Source organism: Telopea speciosissima, chromosome 2 (genome assembly GCF_018873765.1).
Source record: "Telopea speciosissima isolate NSW1024214 ecotype Mountain lineage chromosome 2, Tspe_v1, whole genome shotgun sequence".
In the NCBI taxonomy this organism is placed as follows: domain Eukaryota; kingdom Viridiplantae; phylum Streptophyta; class Magnoliopsida; order Proteales; family Proteaceae; genus Telopea; species Telopea speciosissima.
In genome coordinates this window covers 60,395,019-60,418,963 of record NC_057917.1, presented here as the reverse complement: position 1 = coordinate 60,418,963, position 23,945 = coordinate 60,395,019, and the positions used below count along the sequence as shown (strand labels likewise).

Genomic DNA, 23,945 nt, shown 5'->3' with positions numbered 1-23,945 from the left:
CATGAAGTTTCAGGCCTAAATATGGCCAAATACCCCCCGAGATGGACCCCCGAAATATTGCAGAAAAAATGCAATATTTCGGGAATATTTCGCGATATCTCGGATATTTCGGATATCTCGGTAGGCCCGAGATACCGATATATCGCGAGATATAGTACTATGCTCACAGTACTCACAGCAACAACAATGTCAGGACGTGTGTGTGAGAGATAAATCAATTTCCCCACTTATCTTTGGTACCAGCCTTTATCAACAGGTTCACCCTCTTTTTCCTAGAGACGAACATTAGCATCCATAGGAGTATCTGAAGGATGACACCCTAACAAACCAGTTTCAGCCAACAAATCTAGGACATACTTCCATTGGGAGAGAAAGATGCCTTTAGAAGATCTGGCAACCTCAATCCCAAGAAGGTACCGTAGTTTTCCTAGATCTTTAATCTCAAACTCATGCCCAAGAAAAGTCTTCAACCGGCTGATCTCATCACCATCATTGCCAGTAACCACTATGTCATCAACATAGATTTTAAGAATAGTAAGTTTTTCACCAACCCTCTTTATAAAGAGTGTGTGATCAGCATTACTCTGCTTATAGCCCACAGAAATCATAGCTTTGTGAAACCGGCCAAACCATGCTCGAGGTGACGCCCATAAAGTGCACGCTTCAGTTTACACACTTTTCCTTGGTTTTCGTCACAAGAGAACCCTGGTGGTGTGAAAACCACTAAAACTTTGGAACTTATGCGATTTCAGGTTCCAGTTTTGTGTCCATGGTTGCCTCGATGCTGTGGGCTGCATATGTTGAGGACATAGATCAATCCCTCGACACAACTATGGAGGATTCCAGGGAATCTTCCCAACTTGCTCTTCTGGAGTCAGAGGACCCTGATGGAACCCCGCACCAAAGCTATCTGTGTCGGATCTGTTGGCTGGACAGCATGCAGAATCTTTCCCTTTCATAAACCTATTGTAAGTACGATTTACTTATATTTTATAATGTATTGTATTGATCAATTAGAGTTATTGGGGCAGATTAGTAATTTATATCTGTGGGACCCGCATCTCCAGTGGGGAATCCTATTTCCAGTAGTTACCCGTGCTTGGATTACCCCTGATGTCATATGACATCATTTTACATTTAAAGGAAGCTAATTAAGTACAAAATTCTAATTAGAATCTGATAAGAGAAGTAATTTAGGAAATCAGTTTTTGAGTTAATAAAGCAAATAGCCCTTAGTCATTATAACTATATAACCAAATTGATTTCACTATTCACTAATCTAAGACATAAAACGATTCAGCTGAGAAGGAAATAGAAGAAAGTAGAAGAAGGAAGAAAGGAGAAGAAGAAGAAGGAAAGAGAAGGCTATCCATGGGGCTTGGCTTCTCCACCTGAATTTGGAAATTGGACTGCAATTTAGTCATCTTGCTGCCTACCATTAAGCTGCCTGCAAGCTGAATTCAGAATTATATACAAGTAAGCCCTAATCTCATCCCTTCCCATCTTCTTCTTCTCTAATTCTCACCTCTAACCATGTCCTAACCCTATTTTAGCCATTAAAGCTTAGGAAACCAAGCTTAAATTACAATTTCAGCATAAATATAATCTGTTTTAGGTCAATTAATGCTCAATCATACCTGAAACCTGAAGGCTGCCCCCCTTAGGAACCCAAATTCTGGCTGAAATGATCAATTGCCAAACCCTAGGAACACTAATTTGAGGTTTATTGGTTAAATCCCCAAATTGGACTTGACATTTCAAACTGATTCACCTTAGAATAGGCTTGACCCACCTTAGAATAGGCTTAGAACACAAAATTGAAGCCCTGCATGTCAAGATCCAGGGCCTACAAGTAAAACCCCCAATTCTGCCTTTTGGACCGGATGCATTTGCAGGTCTGCAACCGGTCGACCGTAGGCTTTACTCCCTGATTCCGGTCCAATATTTTTGGACCAAATTGCCCCTTAATGTTTGGGTGTGACTTGAGCTTATCCCTGACCCTAATAAGTGGTATTTTATGTGATTTTAGGACTGTTTTTGCCTGTCTTTGACTATTTCTGTCTGGATTGCTGAAGTCTGCTACCTAGACTAGATTGTCATTGTAGGTAAGGGAATTTGACTTAATTTCTGGCGTGTTTATTGACTTAATTATTTCTTGTTCAGTATGCCATGTCATGCATCATAATTATAACTCAATTCATGTAGTTTTATAGCTTTATATTCTTTGCAATAGACTGCATGTGAATTAGGATGCATTAGCATGCTGCCATGGTTCGGAACGAGATCTCGCCGAGTTTCTTGGTATCGTGAGATAGCGAGTCGAGATGGGAGTCAGTTCCTAAAACTGCAATATCTCGCCGAGATCTCGACCAAGTCTCGATTGCCATGTCTCTGTGTTTTTTTAGTTATAAAATTTCAATCTCGCCGAGATCTCGGTATCGAGTTATATGGTTTTTTACCCAATTTTCATGACCCATATGCCCATATGCCCATTTTTTTAAAAGAGAGCAATGTACAGAACTCGGAAATCTCGAGTTCTGTCCAAAGCTCTTTAAAGTTTAGAGAAAAACACTCCAAGAGCTCTCTCTCTCTCGAATTTCTTCCTATTTCTTTCAAATCTTTGGTGGATTATGATGTTTGAAGTGAGATTCAAGTGGTAAAGTGAAGATTCAACTCCAAATCATCACCTATTTGTAGGATTTCAAAGGTATTTTCTAATTTTTCCCAAATCTATTTTTTTCAAAAAAATTTATGTAATACTTGTTAGATTCATGTGGTTTTGATATATGTTAAACATCTTTGCCCGATCTATCACTTGATGGAGTCGGATTTATTTTTCAGTTATTAAATTTTTTATTATAATTTCTGGAAACATAAATGATTTATTTGAAAAAAGAAAATGAAAAAAATAGCATGAATAGTGATTGTTTGAAAATGAATTTGATATATGTTAAACAACTTGAGATGCTCTACAGCCCCATGGATTAATTTTTTATTTTCACCCATTAAAAAAATTATTTTATTTTTCAGATTTAATAAATATATTATAAAAATTTATAAAATATATATAATATTAAGGAAAAATACTTGTTGGTTATGGAAAATTATGTACAACATATGTACATAATATTCAACTTGAAATGGTGTCAAATACATCATTACATTATATTTTTCTTATACTTTAAGTTATAAATATTTTTAAAAAAAATTCAAAATATTATTTTTAATTAAGAAATAAATACTAGGGTTAGGGGATAAATAAGAGATAGTTATTTCATAGTTCTAGTTGCTTGACATTACGTTTAAGAGTTATGAATAGCATACTTTAAGTCTTGAATACCTTACTTTAAGTGATCCATGGTTATTAATACATGCTTTTTTATGTAACAGTGTAAAATATAAGACATTTTGTACACAATGTCTGATATAGCATGGCAACATGGAGTCCCCATGTCCGTAGACAAAAAGAAGTCCAAATGCAATTATTGTGGGAAGTTGCTATCTGGAGGAGCCACTAGGTTAAAGCAACACTTGTCTGGTACAGGCAAGGATGTTGTCTCATGCCCAAATGTTCCTGTCCAAGTGAAAGTGACAATGGCACAACACTTGAAAGGAGGAAGATTAAAGAAAGCTGAGAGGGAAAGAATGCAACAAGAGTTTGATGAGGCAGTACTAGAGAGGACTGGTGTAGAGGTCCGTAGCGGAGATGATACTGACATTGGGCCTCCACCTGGTGAGTTTCAATCAGAGGCTGAATTGAGAATTTACCAGCAGACTTTGGCTGAGAGTAGACAAAGTTTTCATTTTGAGAATATAAGAACATATGAGCAAGCAAGAGGAGCTGGTGGATCTAGCTCAGCTGCACCAGTGCAAGAAGATGAGAGGAGGAAAAGCACTGGGACAAGAAATATACCACGACCCCAAACCCGACCACGAGTACAAGCTCCAGATCCCATTTTTCAGCAGGATCCCACAACTTTTAGGCAACAAGATGCCTACCAGCCAACCATCTCGCAAATATTTGGTGGTAAACAAGAGGAAACACGAAAAGCCTTCAGCAAGTTCATGCTTTACCATGGAATTCCAGCCAATGTAGCACAACGAACATACTATAATGCATTCCTTGATGCTGCAGGGAGCGCTATTGCAGAATGGAAGGGACCTTCACCACATGAATTATACAATGTATATTTGCCTCAGGAGGTACAGGAGCTGAAAGATTACATTGATAGTTTGAAGCCAATGTGGGAGACATATGGGGTTACTCTTATGGCTGATGGATGGACTGGACCTACTAGACTATCCATCATAAATTTTATGGTGAGTTGCAATAGAAAGACTGTATTCTTAAAGTCCATCGATGCATCAAATAATGTAAAGGATGCATCATACTTGTATAAGGAGTTGAAGCAAGTGGTGGAGGGGGTAGGACCAAGGAACGTTATCCAAATTGTGACGTATAACGGTTCCAACTTTAAAAAGGCTGGAGAGAAGTTGATGAATAAGAAGAGTAAGAGGATCCGGCTCTTTTGGACCCCATGTGCAGTTCATTCTATTGATTTAATGCTGAAGGACATGGGGAAAAAGACTTTGGTGGCGGGTGTGGTAAATAAGGCAAGATAAGTGACAACTTTTGTGTACAACCATTCTTATTCTTTAGCCTTGTTGAGGGAGAAATGCAATGGAGATTTAGTGAGGCCTGGTGTCACTCGATTTGCCACTAATTACATTGCATTGAAGAGCTTTCAGACTAAGGCGATAGGTCTGAGGTCTATGTTTGCAAGTGATAAATGGTTTGGTTGGCAAGGTTCTAAGTCAGGAGATGCAAAGGCAGCACAACAGACCATTGCAAGTGATGGATTTTGGAAGGACTTGGGGAAAGTGGTTGCCATATTAGAGCCAGTGGTGGCAGTATTGAGGATGGTTGATACAGAGAAGAAGCCTACCTTGGCCCACATTTATGCTGCCATCTAAAAAATGAAGGAAATGGTTAGAGCTGCTATACCTCGAAGTGCAAAGTCCTACACTAACATCATTGATGAGCGGTGGGAGAAGCACTTGAGTCATCCATTGCATAAAGCTGGTGAGTTCAACATACTTTACACTTTAAATGTTATAACTTTTTACATTTACATATTCAAAACCCAAAGGCATTAAGTCAGTAAAGTCACTAATAAATCATATTTGTGGTGTCTACTTTACCAGCATACTATTTGAATCCAAAGTATCACTACTCCTATGATCTTGGGCTAGACATAGAATTGTTAGAGGCAGTTCAAACTGTTACTGCGAAGTTAGAGCTCAATCCAAAGACACAATCTACTTGCAATGATGAGGTGAGAGTATGAGACTTTGGTACTTTAGTAGTTAGTTTATGAATGTAATTACTAAATAGGAAATACTAATTCCTCAAATTGAAATTAGATCAATTACTTTAGAGAGGCCTCAGCAAGTTTCAGTCGACAAGCTGCAGCGGAGGGTAGACAAAAGTCAGACCCTGGTAGGTGGCATGATATTACATATTTACATTTATGAATTATAATTTTATCTCTTTAGAATGTACATATTCTTACTATTCTATATATGTAATGCAGCCGATTGGTGGGTGCTTTATGGTACAAGTTCACCCAACCTGAGGAAGATAGCAGTGAGAGTGCTCTCACAAACTTGTTCATCCTCCGGATGTGAGCGCAACTGGAGTACATTCTCATTTATACATTCAAAGAGGCGGAACAGGTTGGGTAGCGAACGACTGGAGCAGCTTGTGTATGTGCACTACAATATGAGATTAAGGATGAGGCACATAGGTGAAGGAATTGAGGCCAATGATACAGAACGCATTGAACTGTCCAACATTTTCCAAGAGGACTTTGATGACTATGAGGATCCCCTATTCCAGTGGGTGAGGGATCGTGGTACACTTGATATGGATCAACCTAGGGGTAGGCCCGACCCCACCATTGCGTCTGTAACCGACACTGATGTTGAGGATTATATGTCGTCGCAAGAGGGGCGTGCACATGCAGAGTCACTGAAACCTTTTGAGCCTGCTGTAAGAAGTCCTGCTGCTGATGATGATGGTAGTGGCGATGGTGATGGTGATGGTGATGGTGGTGGTGGTGGTGGTGGTCGTGGCATGCCGAGTGGCGGTTATTATGATGATCGTCATGAGGGGATGCGCGAGCAGTACCAGTATGAGGTGGGAACGTAGGGGGACCCTGTGCGTTTCACCGGTGAGTCACAGTTTACGCATGCCACTCAAGATCAAGACCATGGTGGCCACCCTAAAACATACAAAAGAAAGAAGGGTCGCTAATACTCACATCAGTCAGATGCTCAAGATGATGACAACAGTATGAACACCATGCTTGCAAGTTTCGGAAGCATGAGTATAGATACTACTAGTGAGCATCAGTCATGGCAATCATCTCAAGCATCATCATGGCTATGACTATGGCCGAGAGAGCACCGGTTCGATTATAGTGCCTATGGTCGGTATGGGCGTCGGCGGTGAGTATGACAGACAAAGCTCGGGTCAGGTTTTGGGTACATATTCCCGAGTCCCAAACCAGCCATACATGCCTCGAACTCAATATGACAGTAGCAGTGGATCTTACACTTCATACCAATAGCCTCCCATGTACCCTAAGATAGGGAGATTGGTATATGTTGATGAGAAGACTTATATGGCAGTTGTGTCACACTATGTGCAACACTATAGCAATTCCATGACATGGGAATTCTTTGTGGATCAATGTGGCGATGAATTTATTACTCAATTATATTTTATGTAACAAATTCAGTGAACATTGATGTAATGTACTTTTTATTTGAATGTTTTGATTGATAATTTGATATGTACTAATTAGAATGTTTTGATTGCTAAATTTAATAAGTTTTACTAAATTATATGTAGAGTAGGTTGCTTTAGACTTTTAGTACGACTCGTCGCCTACCAACCTATGGTCCAAAGTAAAACTCATATTTGGACTTGTTTTTTGGCAAATCTGGGCATGCCATTGTGTTTAAATGGCCTAAAATAGGTTGGATACCAAGTTTCAGACCCAAAATATGTGTAAAACCCACCGAGTTGGGGGTCCGAGTCAAAAAAAAAAAAAATTGCACCAACTAGCCGAGATCTCGCCGAGATCTCGACTCGACTTGGTTTCTGGCTTGGCCGAGATGCCACCGAGACCCGAGTCTTAGAACCTTGCATGCTGCATTGCATTGATATTTACTTGAAATTGTATAAATGATGATAATGGTGCACTGGTTACTTTATAATTGTTCTATAAATACATGTGCCATCATGATAGACTGCATTGGGTTAGGATTTTTCATTACCCAGTACTACGTCCCTTACCAAATGGGGAAGATGTGTTGGATAACCCGTGGTAGGTCCGAAAGGAAAATTCCAGAATGCCATTCACTGTCCCATGTTAGCGAGGAACACTCCGCTGTGGGAATAAACAGTAGGATTAGTCACTGGGGGTCCGTTAGCGTCAGATGTATGATGCCTGAGCTGCCGGGTCTCCACCGTAGTAGAATGCTTTCGCTCGGGTGACCGACGTCTCGTTATGTGTTTCCGGGACCGAGGCTAGTATTCTATTACAATAGTACTTATACCTCATGTGACTTAGTATCCATGTTAGGAGCATGCTTGTTTAGGACATTTATCATGGATTGTTGTATGTATTTACATGCATTTCCTTACTGGGCTCATTGGAGCTCACCCCCGTGGATATCCTTATTTTTCAGTTGATATTACTGCTGCTGTCTCCGGTGCTTCTGTGGGAGTTTCTTCTGCTCAAGACACTCCTTCAGCTTATGGAGTTGACACTCCTCTTGCAGTAGAGCACAATGCTTCGTGCTCGTGCGACGACTACGCCTTCTCTTGAGTTGTTGCTAGATCAGGCTTCTTCCTTCCTTTTTGTTATACACTTTTGTATATAGTCTACTGTAGATAAGTCTTTTGTTTAGATCACTGCTGTATGGAACAAATCTTGTAACTCAGTTCTTTTACATATATATATATATATATCACAGCTTGTCACTAGCTTTCCTTTATTACTGCCTTAATTCTATATTTTAATTGCTTCCGCTGCATTTAAATTCTGTATTTGTGAATATGATTGCGAATAGAATACAACACTTGCGATCCTGGTGGGTTGGTTAGATGTCAGAGACATCCAGTCACACTTGGCCCTTATAAACCGGGCTGGGGTGTGACAGGTGGAATGTCTATATACACTTCTTTATCCAGTTCTCCATTTCGGAAAGCATTCTTCACATCCAACTGTTGCAATTCCCATCCAAGGTTGACTGCACAGGATAACAAAACTCGAACGGTATTCAGCTTTGCAACAAGGGCAAAGGTCTCCTGGTAATCAATGCTATATGTCTAAGTGAACCCCTTTGCCACGAGTTGTGCCTTATACATATCCACAGTGCCATCCACTTTTTGTTTCACTACAAACACTCACTTGCATCCAACAGTTCTCTTACCAGGTGGAAGAACCACAAACTCCCACGTGTTATTTTTTTTTAGGGCTGCCATTTCTTCCATCATTGCTGCCTTCCACTTTCCATCTGATAGAGCTTCCTGCCAGTTATTAGGAATACGAACAGAAGAAAGAGAAGAAACAAAAGCGCGAAAGGATGGAGAAAGGGAGTCATAAGAAACAACATGGGATATAGGATGCTGAGTGCAAGCCTTGACACTTTTGCGTAAAGAAATAGGTAGATCAAGAGAAGAAGTATTACCAGGTGGAGAAGCAAGTTCTAGAGACAGGTTCGGCAACTGGATGGGTATTGGTGGTGCAGTGGATTGAAGCTGCTTATGTTTCCTCATATAGGTCTGCACATTAGATTCATTAATCCTCCTCTGAAATTCATTAATAGTCTTCTGGATTGGAGTGTTTTCCCCCTGAATAGGAATGTCAACAACAGTGTCTGTGATGGTCTCCCCCTGTATAGGAACCTCTCCCCCTGAGGGAGGATTAGGAGTAGGAGCAGGAGGAACAGGAACAGGCTCATTGTAAACATACTACAGGGGAGGTTCTATGGTCAGCACATCTTCACTAACACTCTCCCCCTGAAGAGTTGGGGACAAATAATATGAGACACTTTCATGAAAGACAACATCTATACTTACCATACTAAGTCTGGCAGGAGGATAATAGCACTTGTACCCCTTTTGGGTAGCAGAGTACCCTAAGAAAATGCAGCGGAGACTACGGGGCTCAAGTTTACCAGGTGACCTTGTATCCTTGGCATAACAAACACAGCCAAATACCCTAGGGGTTACAACAAAAGAAGAAGAACCAAGTAAAAACTCGGCAAGGGACTTGGAAACAAGAACCCGACTAGGCAGCCTATTAATCAAATAGGTCGTAGTAAGGACAACATCTCCCCAATAGAAGGACGGGACATGTCGAGCAACATTAGTGCCCTTGCCACCTCCAAGAGATGGCGATTCTTCCTCTCAGCCACACCATTCTGGGCTGGAGTATCAACATAGCTGGTCTGATGTAAAATCCAATGGGTAGCAAGGTATTTTTGGAACTGACCTTCCATATACTCTGTCCCATTGTTACTTCTCAAGACTTTGAGAGTGGTATTAAATTGGGTCTAAACCATCTTGTGAAGAAGCTGAACACATGAAAAAACTTCATTTTTTGTGTGCATGAGGTAGACCTAAGTGAATCGGGAATAACAATCTATGAAAGTGACATACCACCGATGACCAGAAATAGAAGCTTTTCTACTAGGACCCCACACATCAGTATGAACCAAATGAAACAAGGAAGAAGACCTTTTATTAGAAATAGGATAGTTTGAATGTGTTTGTTTGGCCAAGACACAAAGCTCGCAAAAAATTCTTCCTTATTACAACTTTTAACTAATGCTGGAAATAAATGTGATAAAGTTCCTAAGGGGGGTGTCCTAGTCTAGAATGCCATTGGTGTAATTCAGAGGAGAAAGATGCAGGTTGAGAGAGTTGAGAAGGTAATGCTTGTGTAGCAAGAGGTTCACCATTAAGCAGGTACAATCCACCATGCACTTTACCCGATCCAATCGTCTTCCCCCAGTCCAGTTCCTGAAAGACACAATGAGTTGGAAAAAATTTCACTTTTCAATTCAGATTTTTTGTAATACTACTAATAGAGAGAAGTTTAGTAGTGAAATTTGGAAGCAACACAGAAGACAAGGTAAGAGAAGGGGAATAGCTAACGGATCCTTTCCTGGAAATAGATGAGAGGGATCCATAAGCTATTTTGATTTTATCCTTGTCAGAAGTAGGGGAATAGGTATGAAAAAGGCTAGAAGAACCTGTCATGTGGTCAATGGCATCGGAGTCTATAATCCATGGAGTGGAGACGACCGATGCACAATGACCAGCAAAGGAAATACCTGAACGGGCAAAGTGGGAACCTGATGGAGTAGAGTAACTAGCATCCGATGTAGTAGAGGCAGCAGAAGTCTATAACATACGCCTGGAAGCCAGTAGTTCTTCCTGGGAGAGGCCATTTTCAGCAGTGGGGGCTGTAGTTACACTTTTAGTGTGATTGGCCCTGTTTTTAGTTTTACCACGACCACGTTTGGCCTCAAAATCAGCAGACTTCCCATGTAATTTCCAGCACTAAGCCTTAGTGTGATATGGTTTGTTGCAATGGTCACACTTTATAGGCTCTTTTGCAGGAGCAGCAGTAGAAGCACTACTCTCAGAAGGAGTAGGGTTAGAACCAGCAGCCTGTAGGGCAGATCTCTCAACAGGAGGAGTCAACATCATAGCAGCCCGACGTGTCTCTTCAGTATGAACATAAGAAAAGACTTGCTACAATGTCGGAAAGGGGACCCTACAAAGAACTTGCACACGAATTGGATCATATTCAGCATTAAGGCCAGCCAAAAAATCATAAACTCGAATCTGGTCCACATACTTTCGATAAGTAGCAATGTCGGCGGCTGTAGAGGGCTGAAAACGAGAGTAGTGATCCAATTGTTGCCATAAGCTCTTGAGGGCAGCATAGTATTTGGCGACAGACAACTCCTTCTGAGTAGTGGTATGGAGTGTCTTCCGAATCTCATAAACCTATGCATCATTCCCTAACTGTCCATATGTTTCCTTGGCAGGTGACCATATCTGTGTAGCTGTGTCCAGGAGAAGGTATTGTGCAGACAGTTCTGGTTGCATTGAGTTCAGAACAAAGGACATAACCATAGCATCATTAGCATTCCAACGAGCTAGAAGGAGGCCCTCTTAAGTAGGCTGTGGAGAGGTGCCAGTAAGGTGGCCAGTAAGTCCTCTTCCAGTCACAGTCAAAGACAGAGATCTGGCCCACATTAGGTAATTGGTACCATCAAATTTAATGGCTGCAGCATAGGGGAGGAACTCAGTCCTGGACTGACCATCATCTCCACAAGTAGCCGTGGTAATATCAGAGTCTGGCATGATGAGAGCAAAAGCTTTGCAAAAAATATCAGAAGAAGAAGCTGAATATGAAGTCAAGTGATCCTCTTAGCAGCAGAAATCCTTTAAAAGTAATAGCAGCAACAAGCAACCCTAGCCCCTAAAAATCAATAAGGATCAGGGTTTTCAAAAAACCCTGAAGAGGAGATCGATTGGGGTTAGGGGCATGGTATAAAATCTCGCGATATATCTCCATATTTCGTGAATCTCGACATGTCCGAGATACGAAACACTTCCGAAACAAACAAATACAATATCTCGTCAATATATCGTGATATATCGTCGATATATCGTGATATATTGACGATATATCGTGGATCTCACGATATATCGCGAGATCTCATGATATATCGCGAGATATTGTAAAAGTGACAAATAGTGTCACACTAAGGCCCCTTTTATACCATATTTCGTAGCTCTTAGTCGATATTTCGACTGAGAGCTGCTGAAAATCAAATTTTCTCTCTTCTTCCTCATTTTTTGCTTTTCTTCCTCCCTTCCAAGCCTCATCCAAGCATTGTTGAAGCTCCTTGTCGCCGGGAAGAAGTTGGAGGGTCATCTAAGCTCATCATCCAAGCCTATTTTCATTATTTAAGGTAAATTCTATTTCCCTAAAACTACTTTTTTTAAAAAAACTTTGTACAAATGTTGTTGGATGTTGATGATATTAATATATGTTAGACACGGAGGCCGATCTGACAATCACGGTGTCGAAATTTTTTCCCATATGTATTTTTTTTTTTTTTTTTCTGGTTTTAAAAATTCATTTTCCTACAACTAAAATAGGAAATAATTAGGGGTAATATGACTTAGATGGTAATGAATTAAATATATGTTAGACACCAATGGCCGATCTACGGCTTCACAGTGTCGGATTTATTTTTCTGCTCTTAAATAATTCTTTTAATTTTTGAAAATTAAGAAAAATATATAAAAAATTAAAAAAACAGAAATAAATAAGGAAAAATATGAGTTTTAAGTTTAAAAAATAATGAAAAAATATGAAAGTTATTTCTATATGTTTTGAGATGCATTACATGTATATTATGTTTACTAATTTTTGGTTTTGTTGTGTTAGGTCAATACTTATATTAACATTATATATAAAAAATTGGTTTTAATTATGTGAAAAATATAAGGGTTAGGGGAAAAATATTAAATAACTATACAAGTGTATTAGTAATCTAAAAGTGTCAATTGAAGTGCATCTACATTAAGTTTTTTAATTATTTGTGTTACTTACATTGCGAGAAACAAGTATCATTATGGCGGATCGTGATAGACAACGTGCGAAGGGCAAGCAAAAGGTGGGGAAAGTAGTCAACAAAGGGGGCGGAGGGAACAAAGAGAACAGAGGGAACAAGAGAGACCAGCCAGCCAGCCAGCATAGGGGTGACATTGCATGGTTACATGGTACTCCCATTGATGGGGATAAGAGAAAATCTATATGTAACTATTGTCACATGCAATTTATGGGAGGTGGGTCCAGTAGACTTAAACAACATCTGACTGGAGGATCTAAAGATGTTGTAGGTTGTCATATGGTCCCCTCTTGAGTAGCCAGGAGATTGGTGATAGTTTGAGGGGAAGAAAGAAGAGGAAGGCTGACAAGCAAAGGATGAGAGAACAACTTGAGGATACAGTGAGGAGTTCGATGGGAGGAGGAAGACGATACAATGATGATGATGATGACTCCTCCTCCTCTGATGATGATGATGACATTGCAGTACCTGATGACATACAAACAGCAGAGGAGGCTAGGGATTTTAGGCGGACTGTTTCAAGGAGTAGAGTAAATTTTCAAGATGATCAGCAGAGACAAAGAGTAGGGGGTAGTGGAGGAGTTGGCAGTTCTGGAGGTCCTAGAACTTTGAATCCTTTTAAAAGATCACAAAGTGTGAGGACAGCCCCAACACCTCTACCAGTACTAGTACCACCATCAACATCTGATCCTAAATTGCATAAGAAGAAAGGAAGCAATCAACCCAGAATCAAAGGAGCATGAAAGGGGATGAAGGGATTGGTTAAAGAATCAATAGCTTAGTGGATGCTATACCATACCATCCCAGCAAACACTGCACAAGGCCCCCATTATGATACCATGATAGATACCATTGCAGAGGCTGGCCCAGGATTCAAGGGCCCCACCCCATATGAGGTAATGAATGTTTATCTACCTCAACAAAAGAGTGAGATTGATGAGTACATTAGTGAGATGAGGAATATGTGGGAGACATATGGGGTGACTATAATGGCAGATGGATGGACTGGGCCTACAAGAAAGTCCATCATCAATTTCATAGTTTATTGTGATGGGAGGACAGTGTTCCTCAAATCTGTGGATGCATCGAAAGAGATAAAGGATGCAAAATATATTTACAGATTGTTAAAAAGGAAGTAGTGGAAAAAGATGTGGGTATTGAGAATGTTGTCCAGATTGTAACGGACAATGGAAGTAACTTCAAGCTAGCCGGTGAGAAGATGATGAACAATAGTAAGTACCGGCTCTTCTGGACTCCTTGTGCAGCCCATTGCATTGACTTAATGCTAAAAGATATGGGAAAGTTAAAGTTGGTGAAGACTGTGGTTGAAAGTGCAAGACAAGTCACCAACTTTGTATACAACCACTCTTATACACTCAATCTATTGAGGAAAAAATGTGGGGGTGACTTGGTTAGGCCTGGCATCACAAGATTTGCCACCAACTACATTGCTCTCAAAAGCATTGAGACAACGAAGGCCGGGCTGAGAAGCGTGTTTGCTTCTGAGGAGTGGTTTGAATGGAAGGGTTCCAAGACTGCAAATGGGAGGGAAGCACAAACAACGATGTCATCCGAGGACTTCTGGACCAAACTAAGCAAAGTGGTGAAAGTTTTAGAGCCGTGGTTAAAGTTCTACATGTTGCTGACTCCGCTCTGAAGGGCCCAACCATGCCAGTCCTATATCTTGCAATAGACTTGATGAAAGATAGTGTCTATAGTGTGGCTCCTCGCAGATAAACACTTCTTAGATATCATAAATGCTCATTGGGAGAATCAACTTATGCATCCACTGCATAAGGTGGTGAGTAAATTTGTTTTATGTTTACTAATTCATAGTATTATTATTTACTAATTACCTATGCATTTAACAATACCTCTATGCTATATGTCATATTTCAAAGATACTACTTGAACCCTAAGTATCAATATAACAATAGGCTTGGGCTGGAAACTCAACTTATTGATCTTTGTGAAACAAGTAGTGAAGAAGTTGGAGCCGATGGTGCACTACAAGCAATTTGCAACAATGAAGTGAGTTCATTTGGAAACTCAACTTATTGATGCTTTCAAATAAGTAGTGAAGAAGTACTTACTAATTTTCCACATGGGTGTAGATCAAGGTATTTAGGGATGCATTGGGAAGTTTTGGAACCGAGGTGCGATCTGGCGAGCACGTGGTGATCTTTGGTAATTCTTTTAAGTTTTAAATTACATATGTATTGAAATTTGAAAGTTGAAAGTTGAAACAACATTTGACACGTCTTTTTTTGTAAACTTGTAATGCAATTGAATGGTGGGTATTGTATGGGAATCGGCTGAAAACTTAAGAAGAATAGCAATTAAAGTCCTTGCCCAAACATGTTCTCGCATTTGGTTGTGAGAGGAACTGGAGTACCTGCGCTCATCCACTCCAAGAGGCGCAGCAGATTGGGGTCTCAACGTTTATCCGACATGGTGTATGTGCGCTACAACTTGAGGCTGAAACTCGCAACACATACGCATGGGACATGAGGGACGAGGGGCACCATTGATCTAGCCGACATCTTTCAAGTTGACTCGGGCATGAGGACTCTATTGTGGATTGGGTGAGGGATAGAGGTGAGCCGGTGTTGGATGAGGAGGGAGGTAGGGCCCGACCCCATGATAACCGAGATTGGTGCTGATGTGGGCGAATCATGGTGACGAGGTCGATACATGCGAGGGAAGCCTCACCATACCATTCCAGCCACCGGTGGCAATGTTGGCGATGATGAAGACTAGTCTAAGTCCTCAAATGATGATGATGGTGATGATGGTGATCTTTGGTGGTGGTGATGGTGATCTTTGGTGGTGGTAATCTTGGTGGTGGTGATGTTGGTGGTGGTGATGTTGGTGAAGAATTTGGCGGCATGCGAGGCGTTATGCGATAGGCCAGGAGGCCCAGGATACGGCACTGTAGAGCCACTCCGATTCACCGGAGAGACACGGTTTGATCATGCCACACAAGATACGGACCACGGAGCACGTGCCCCGTACCCCCCCCTCGAGAGGCCCCTCATCATACATACAAGCGTAGGGGTCGGCAAACACGATTCTGCAACTCGATCACATGGACATTGATAACCTATCTACCTCTGTTGTGGTTTGAGTATGGGTGATAGGGAGGGAGGACCGGCCCGGACATTGGCGTGCCCCATCTTTTGACGTACATGCCACTCCATTGGCATCGGATTATGGTGCATCACAACCTTACGGTGGATATGGATATGGATCATCATCATATGGGCGATTTAGTGGGGTAGGAGACTATGACTACATCCCAGTCCCGAGGACATCTTGGATCATCTTTTGTAGATAACATCTTTGCATACCCTAGCGGACCTAGCTACCAACCTCACCACCATACATGCGGCCAATGCCATCGCCTCTTGCGCGGCGCCAACATCATATCACAATGGATAATCTTCTTCACGATGGATCGATTGGTAACCCTAGTTTATATCCTAGGATAGGTTACCTACGTATGTTGATGATTCCATTTACGTGACACTTGTGGATGACTACACTCGTTTCTTCTCCGATTCTATACCGTGGTCCTCATATGTCCTTCAAACAGAGAGCAATGGACGTCGACTCCAGCGAGGCATTAGTGGGATTGATCCAGGAGGCACAGAACTACTATTAGCGGTTTAACACTTGTAATTTGTAACTTAAGTTGTGATTTCATTAATCTATGTGTATTTAACTATTTATACATTAGGGTTGGCGACCGTATGTCAATCAAGGGTGCAAGCCCAAAACACCAATTTGAATTCACATTTTTACAATTTTATGGTTTAAATGTGTTTATTAAGCTTAAATAAGGCTGTCCATGAAGTTTCAGGCCTAGATATGGCCAAATACCCCCCCGAGATGGACCCCCGAAATATTGCAGAAAAAAATGCAATATTTCGGTCATATTTCGCGATATCTCGGATATTTCGGATATCTCGGTAGGCCCGAGATACCGATATATCGCGAGATATAGTACTATGGTTAGGGGTCTTCAAAAAGCTTGAAAGGGGCTGATAATAATGTCGAGTACTCGAAGCAGTGTGAATGAGATCTCCAAAGATCAGCCACAAGAAACTCCTGTGATAGTTGCTATCCAATACTGCTAAGATGGATCTCCAATAAGGAAAAACAGCTTCCAAGGCAAACGAGAAACTGATCTTCAAGAAGGGGAGGAACTCCAAATAAAATCGCAGAGACAAGGGCAGCAGCTATCGAGCTTGATATGTGATTAAACCATCTATTGAAGAGGTTGGATTGAGGGCAGCATCTAGATCGTATGATCACCTCATTAGATCTGCCCTAGTGAGTGAAGAGAACCATAAAAAAAAGGAAAAGAGAAAGAGAAGATCGAGTGGAAGAAGGTGGAAGAGAAGAACAATGGGAGGGATGGGGTTTTGAAAACCTCGATCAGAAAAGTTGGCTCTGATACCATGTTAACAAAACAGAAAATAGGAGAATGCTTGAATGATCAATGTGATCACACAAGCCTATGTATTTATAATAAAAAGAGTTATAACATAAATTCTAAAATACCCCTAGCATAGCCGACTTAACTAGGGGATACATAAAACAAAGAAATAACAGCAAAAAAGACCAGAATACTCCCACGGTATTCTGGTGTACATTATTCAACAGGCTCCTTTAGCGCTAAAGCTGCATGGGACCTCATTCGCTCTAGGGGCCCCTTGGCTCCTTGGAGGAAGCTCGTTTGGTTCAAGCATCACATTCCCCGTCATTGCTTCACAGTCTGGCGAGCTTTTTCTAACTGCCTTCCAATGCAGTCCTTTCTTCGCCATCACCAGATTACTATCTCTCCCATGTGCTGCCTTTGCTGGAATACTGTGGAAGATATTGATCACCTATTCTTTGCTTGTCCTCTATCCTCCATTTGGAAAGGCATGTTAGCCAAATTTTGGCCTAGAAGTCGAAGAATTCTCCCTTTTAATAGAGAGTGGATCTGGGTCGACATGTCTTTTGCTGGATCTTCTATTTGTGATACGGTTGGCAAGTTGGCTTTCTGTGCTGTCATCAATCATATTTGGATGGAACGAAATATCAGGAAATGGACTACCAACTCCCGGCCTCTCCAACAGATTTGGGATTCCATTTCTTTTGAAATTAAAGCTAAGCTCTCGGCGGCTGTTCCCTCCATATGCATTGACACCCCAAGGAACAGGCTTATTGTTGTCTCCTGGGGTCTTCTCTCGGTCTCCCTTCAAGTCTTTGCCTCCTCTGTTTGAGGCTAAGGCTTTTTGTATATTTCTCGTTTTCTTCTTTTTCCCCCCTATGGGGGGCTGCTGTAGTCTTCTCTCTTTGGTAATGACTAATGAATTTTTTATTCACCCCCCCCCCCCCCAAAAAAAAAAAACACACACACAGACCATGCTGTAGTAGTGAGAGGATATGGGGCAAAGTCAAAAGCTCTAAACGGCAAGGAGAATGACATAAGCATGTGCATTGGGGTTGGCATGTTTGGTTCAGATTTGGTAACGGATTATAGAATCTAGGTGCAAAATCTGTGTGAATCTGCAACCTGGCTCAGATATGTTACATGCTTTATTAAATTATATTTGAGTGTGGATGGTAAAAGTGTGTGCTTCCACATAAAAGTTATACATGTTTAACCTATTCTCTCCCTCCCCCGTCACTTAAAAGGGTCCTTGCTTAAATCAGATCTTTAATGTAGAGAAGTTTCTAGAGCAGGCAAGACTACATGTTTAATTTTATGACAAAAAATTAGTAATTTATATCATAACTTACTAAATTAGATGCTTTATTAATTGATACCTGAGTGGGGACAGGACAGTTTGAGACTGTTTCTATGCATAGAACTTTGGAAGTGTCTAGCCTTTCATCCGTACATCTCTCAAGATTTTTGAGATCAGATTCAAAACATTGTTTTGGTATGGCCAACTAATCAAAGAGGCCATTGCTTAGAGCAATGATGAAAGGTTTGGGCTGCCAGGGAAAATGCCCAGGTTAGAGTCTTGAGGGTGGTCACTTTGCAAAATGCCAAAGGTTAGGATCGACTCCAAACTCGGCCCTCTCAGGACCCCGCATAGGCAGGACCAGCACTGGGTAATGGCCCTTCTTTCTTCTCTTAACAATTATACACTTAGAAGCTTCATATCTATACTGATTTGGTTTTTGCTTCAGAAACGGTAGTAAAAGGTAGCAAGAAAAAAAATCAAAGACAAGACAATAAGAATTCCATGCAGCATTACAAACAACACAACACAAGAATGAGCAAAACTTTCACCATATACTGAAATTATAAAGGAACAAACCTCAATTAAAATTGCAAGATCAACTACGATGCTTGTGATGTATCCAAGGACTAAGCCAATGATACTCCTTGCGACAGATGATGAGCCGATATCCACATCAATCTGCAGGAAGGATTTTTCCTCAGTACTGTACAACTTGGTTGAGCAAAAGAATGGTGATTGAAAATTTATCTTAAAAGCATATGTATAAGAATCCAGACTGACTCCACTGAGCAAAAGAATGATGATTGGAAATTTATCTTAAAAACATATGCTTAAGAATCCAGACTGAGAACTCCACCAGTCATGAGCAGCAATGCATCTCTCTCATAAAATCAAAGAGCAACTGAGAAATACATACAATTCAAAGCAAGAAATTCTCTTGAAGGAGAAGTCAACCCAAAAGGCAAATGAGAAGAATCTCCAATAAAGGACAACAGTCACCACCTACACCAAGACTATGAACCCCTCTTCCTCTCCCTCCCCACCCCAAACGGCCATTCTACCCCCTCAATTGCAAATACAACCACCAGTAAGAACTCTAAAATCTACAATCCCTAGAAAAACTCCAAATAACTCCCATAGCCATCTTCTACTTGCTCCCAAAGTCATCTCCAGTTTCTTTCTTATCTTGTAGGCATGGTCGGCCACCCCATTAATGTTCATACTTATGCTCTCTAATTCCCTGGTTTTGTCCAACCATAGACCTTCGTTGTCTGAATGACAATCCCCCTTTTCTCATTTATCAAAAAAAGAAAGAAAGAAAGAGGTGAGCGATGAGGGTATCTTGAAAACTTTATGGACTCCAATGAAATGCCTGACAGATGAGGATCCTAAGTGTCCTCACCTTGGGTGCATTTGTTGGCATTTGCAACCCCCACCCATTTTCCATTTTTTGACTATTAGGAGTAACGACAAACAACAAGGAAGTTGACCCATTAATATGTTGATGTTTTCCTCATTCACATTGAGTGATGATTTGATGCATAATTTCATTAGCTGGAACATCAAACTGCCTTTAGATACAGTTATCTTGAGCTCTTTATCCCCGGGATACAAAATTCCAGAGGAAAAAGGTTGATACCCAAAATTTTAAAGTGAGCAGAACCAGGCCAGCAAAGGAGTTGGTTCCTGAAAGGCAATGGCTTTTGCGCTAAGCGCTCATTCCATTGCGTGGTTGGTTGTAGATCAGCTCAGGCGTTGCTTGTCATGATTGAGTAACTAACTTAAAATCTAACCAAATACGGTAATTAAACTTTTCAAATAATTTTCTTAGACCCTGTCATATATTCACATACTTCACAATCAATTTGGTTGAAAAAGGCTGATGTAAAATTTAATTATTATATTTAGGAAGTTTTTGAGTTAATTACAATCATTGTTAGTAATGATTATAAATTCAAATTTTTGTTATTAATTTCACCTCCATCGCCCTTTATTTCACTTAACCTTCAAGCAGACGGAGCTTAAGGGAACTCTAGGGTATCTAATCATATAGGGTCATTTCTATTCTTATTTTCCACTAATAGGTGTCTTTTGTTTTCAAGTTGAAAATATTGAGTGCAGCATGTAACACAGAGGTCCTCATGACCTCATCTCAACAAGATCCCGATGACAGTGCCACATTGGATATTCTTGTGCTGTGAGAGAAATTAGAACACATTTCATATTCATTCTAAGCAGTGACTATTCTGGTCAAAAGTGTTTTTAAAGCTTGCTTATGTGTGTTAGAAGTCGATATGTGTAAGGGAGGAGGGAATCGTGAATTAGTAATTAGCGCTAATTCACGATTCCCCCTTGAGGGGTGTTTTTGTCTTTTCGGTGTTGACACTGTTTACCCTATTGGGTAAACTTATAAAGATGAATGGATTGGGGCAGTCGTGAGTTAGACTGTGACTCCCACTGTTGCAGCACTCTTGTTTCTCTTCTCTTCTCCTCTCTTCTTTCTTCTTCTTTCTCTTTATTGATTTTTCATGGTATCAGAGCGGGATCGTTAGAGACTGATTCACGCTTCCAAGGATCGATTGTGCTCTTGTATGAAGGTTTACATCGACTGAGTTCTTCTTCTAAAAACAACTCACGTTGTAGACTCTCCAACTTTTCGATTAAAGGGGAGCAGCACCCTAATGCTGTGTTTGATCTTTGTTTAAGACTAGTTCATGATTACATGAAGAACTAGGTCTGTTGTTGGTGGTAATGATGATTGATTGTGGAGGCGATGATTGATGAATTGAGATCAGTTTTTTTATTTTTTTCAGAAGTCAGCGATATTAATCGTGCCTCTTTATGTTGGTTTTGTTTGTGTGGTGATTCACGATTTGTGTTCAATCGTGATTGTTTGGTGGACAATTTTTTTGGGGCTGTTTCTGATTTTTGAGGCTTCTTTGACGGTTTAGAATGGATGATACAAAGACTACAGTGACTGAAATCTCATCATCTTCTCATCGCATTACTGAAAGGAAGTTAGAAGGAATTTCTAATTTTCAGCAATGGAAGAAGGTTGTCAGGTTGGCTTTGATTGGTCGTGATCAACAGGATCACTTGACGAAGGCAAAACCTGAGGCTGATACGACATGGGACACTGTGGATGCAAGGATATTGAGTCAGATGCTGAATTCGATGGATAATCAGATTGCTGACTTGGTGACTCATATTGACACGGTTAAAGACTTATGGGAATATTTGAATGTCTTGTATTCTGGAAAGGACAACTTGTCTCGCATTTATGATCTATCCCAGGCTTTCTATAAAAGGTGGATCAGAAGACCCTTAATGTCACCCAATATTTTGCTGAGTTCAAGAGGTTGTATGAGGAGCTAAATTCTGTCCTTCTATTTCTTCTGATGTACAAGACATGTAAAACAGCGAGAACAACTTGCTGTTATGGTATTTTTGGGTGGACTTCGTAAGGAATTTGAGTCTGTGCGATCCTAGATTCTTGGTGGTGATAAGATCACCACGCTTTCAGAAGCCTTTTCTCGGGTTTTACGAGTTTCTCGTGAGAACAGCCAAGATTCTACTCCTGTAGAAAATTCGGCTCTGGCATCTTTTACACCAAACCGTGGGCCCAATGGTGGGACAGGTAATGGTGGTGGTGGTCGTGGGACTGGTACTGGCAAAACTCCCACGTCTGGTGCTTCAGAGACTTCAGGACAGGTGAGAACTTGTCACCATTGTGGTAAACCTGGCCACATTCATAGTTGTCATGGCGTCGCCATGGCGTTAGCGCTGGAGAAGGTTGCATGGCGACCTACGCCATGGCGTCCCTCTTTGATTTCTTCTTCCTGTCTCTCTTTCCCTCTTCGATTTCTTCTTCCCTCTTCGATTTCGTTCGATTTCTTCTTTCCCTCTTCGATTTCTTCTTTCCCTCTTCGATTTCTTCTTCGACTTCTTCTTCGATTTCTTCTTCCTGTCTTCTTTCCCTCTTCGATTTCTTTCGATTTCTTCTTTGATTTTTGAATTTTCTTCTTACAACTTGAGAAACAATAGAGAAAAAATAAAACATGGCTTGAGTATACATCTATTAAAACATTAAAAATAGAGAAAATAAAAAATAAAACATGGTCGACATGCTCGCCATGGCAACGCCATGGGTTGCCATGGCGGTCGACATGTCGATATATCGACATGACACCCCTCCACCGACTTGGATCGCCGTGATGCTGTGACAACTATGGCCACATTCAGTGTTTTTACTGGAAGCGTCATGGTAAACCACCTCAGTTTGCAAATTCAGCGAGTAGTGATTCGGTGGTTCCTTCTTCTTCCAAGACTGAGGGTAAAACAGTAACCATGTCTGATGAAGATTATGAGTGCTTTACTCAGTTTCAAAATTCCCAGTCATCTCAGTTCTCCACTACTACACTTGCTCAACCAGGTAATGCTATTGCATGTCTTTCATCCACTTCTCGTCCCTGGATCATTGATTCATCTGCTTCGGATCATATGACTGGGGTTTCAGGTAATTTTTCTTCGTTTCTCCCCTTCTTTGTCTTTATCTTCTATTTCTTATTTGCCTAAATTTCCTTTTAATTTATTGTCTGTTCGAAAATTCACTAAAGCTTACAAATGTTCTGTCACCTTTTTTCCTGATCATTATGTGTTTCAGGATCTCAAATCGAAGAAGACGATTGGTAGAAGCCGTGAATCTGGGGGGTTGTATGTCCTTGAAGACACATCAGTTGTGGCATGTTCGAGTGTGGCTCTTCCCCATCAAATTCATTGTCGTTTGGGTCATCCTTCGTTGGAAAGTTTGAAGATTTTAGATAGTCGGTATCGGTCTTTGTCTAGTTTGCATTGTGAGTCTTGTCAGTTTGGGAAACTTCACTGTATAAGTTATCCCTCTCGAGTCAATAAACGGGCTGCCCAACCTTTTTCTTTAGTTCATTCAGATGTATGGGGTCCGTGTCCAGTTATTTCTAAGTTGGGTTTTCATTACTTTGTTACTTTTGTAGATGACTATTCCAGAGTTACCTGGATTTATCTAATGAAAAATCGTTCTGAGTTGTTCTCCATTTTCTGTGCCTTTGTTCTTGAAATTCAGAATCAATTTAATACTTCATTGAAAGTTCTTCGTAGTAATTAGCAGTTCTACTTCTTTCATCAGTCCTCTTGTGCGGATACACCTTAACAAAATGGTGTCGCCGAAAGGAAAAACAGACATTTGATGGAAGTCACTTGATCTCTTCTGTTTAAGATGAAAGTGGCTAACATTTTTTGGGCTGATGCTGTTCCTACTGCATGTTATCTCATTAATCGTATGCTTTCTTCGGTTTTAGGTGGTGGTATTCCATATTCTTTGTTGTTTCCTTCTACCTTTGTTTGTGTTACCACCACGTGTTTTTGGGAGTGTTTGTTTTATTCGGGATCATCGTCCTCATCGCTCTAAGTTGGATCCTAGAGCCCTTAAAT

General features: G+C 40.7%; 1 protein-coding gene across 4 annotated transcripts in view; it reads right to left on the bottom strand.

The window, feature by feature from the left end:
• The window catches only part of LOC122651836 (protein ENHANCED DISEASE RESISTANCE 2-like), a 160,103-nt gene that overhangs the window by 35,260 nt on the left and 100,898 nt on the right, over positions 1-23,945 (bottom strand). For all 4 annotated transcript variants that reach the window (XR_006331522.1, XM_043845386.1, XM_043845388.1 and 1 more), the window contains one exon: positions 19,056-19,157. Coding sequence is in view for 3 of the 4 variants with exons in the window: in XM_043845386.1 (XP_043701321.1) it covers positions 19,056-19,157 (102 nt within the window). In the remaining variant the exon portion in view is untranslated. The remainder of the gene's footprint in view (positions 1-19,055; positions 19,158-23,945) is intronic.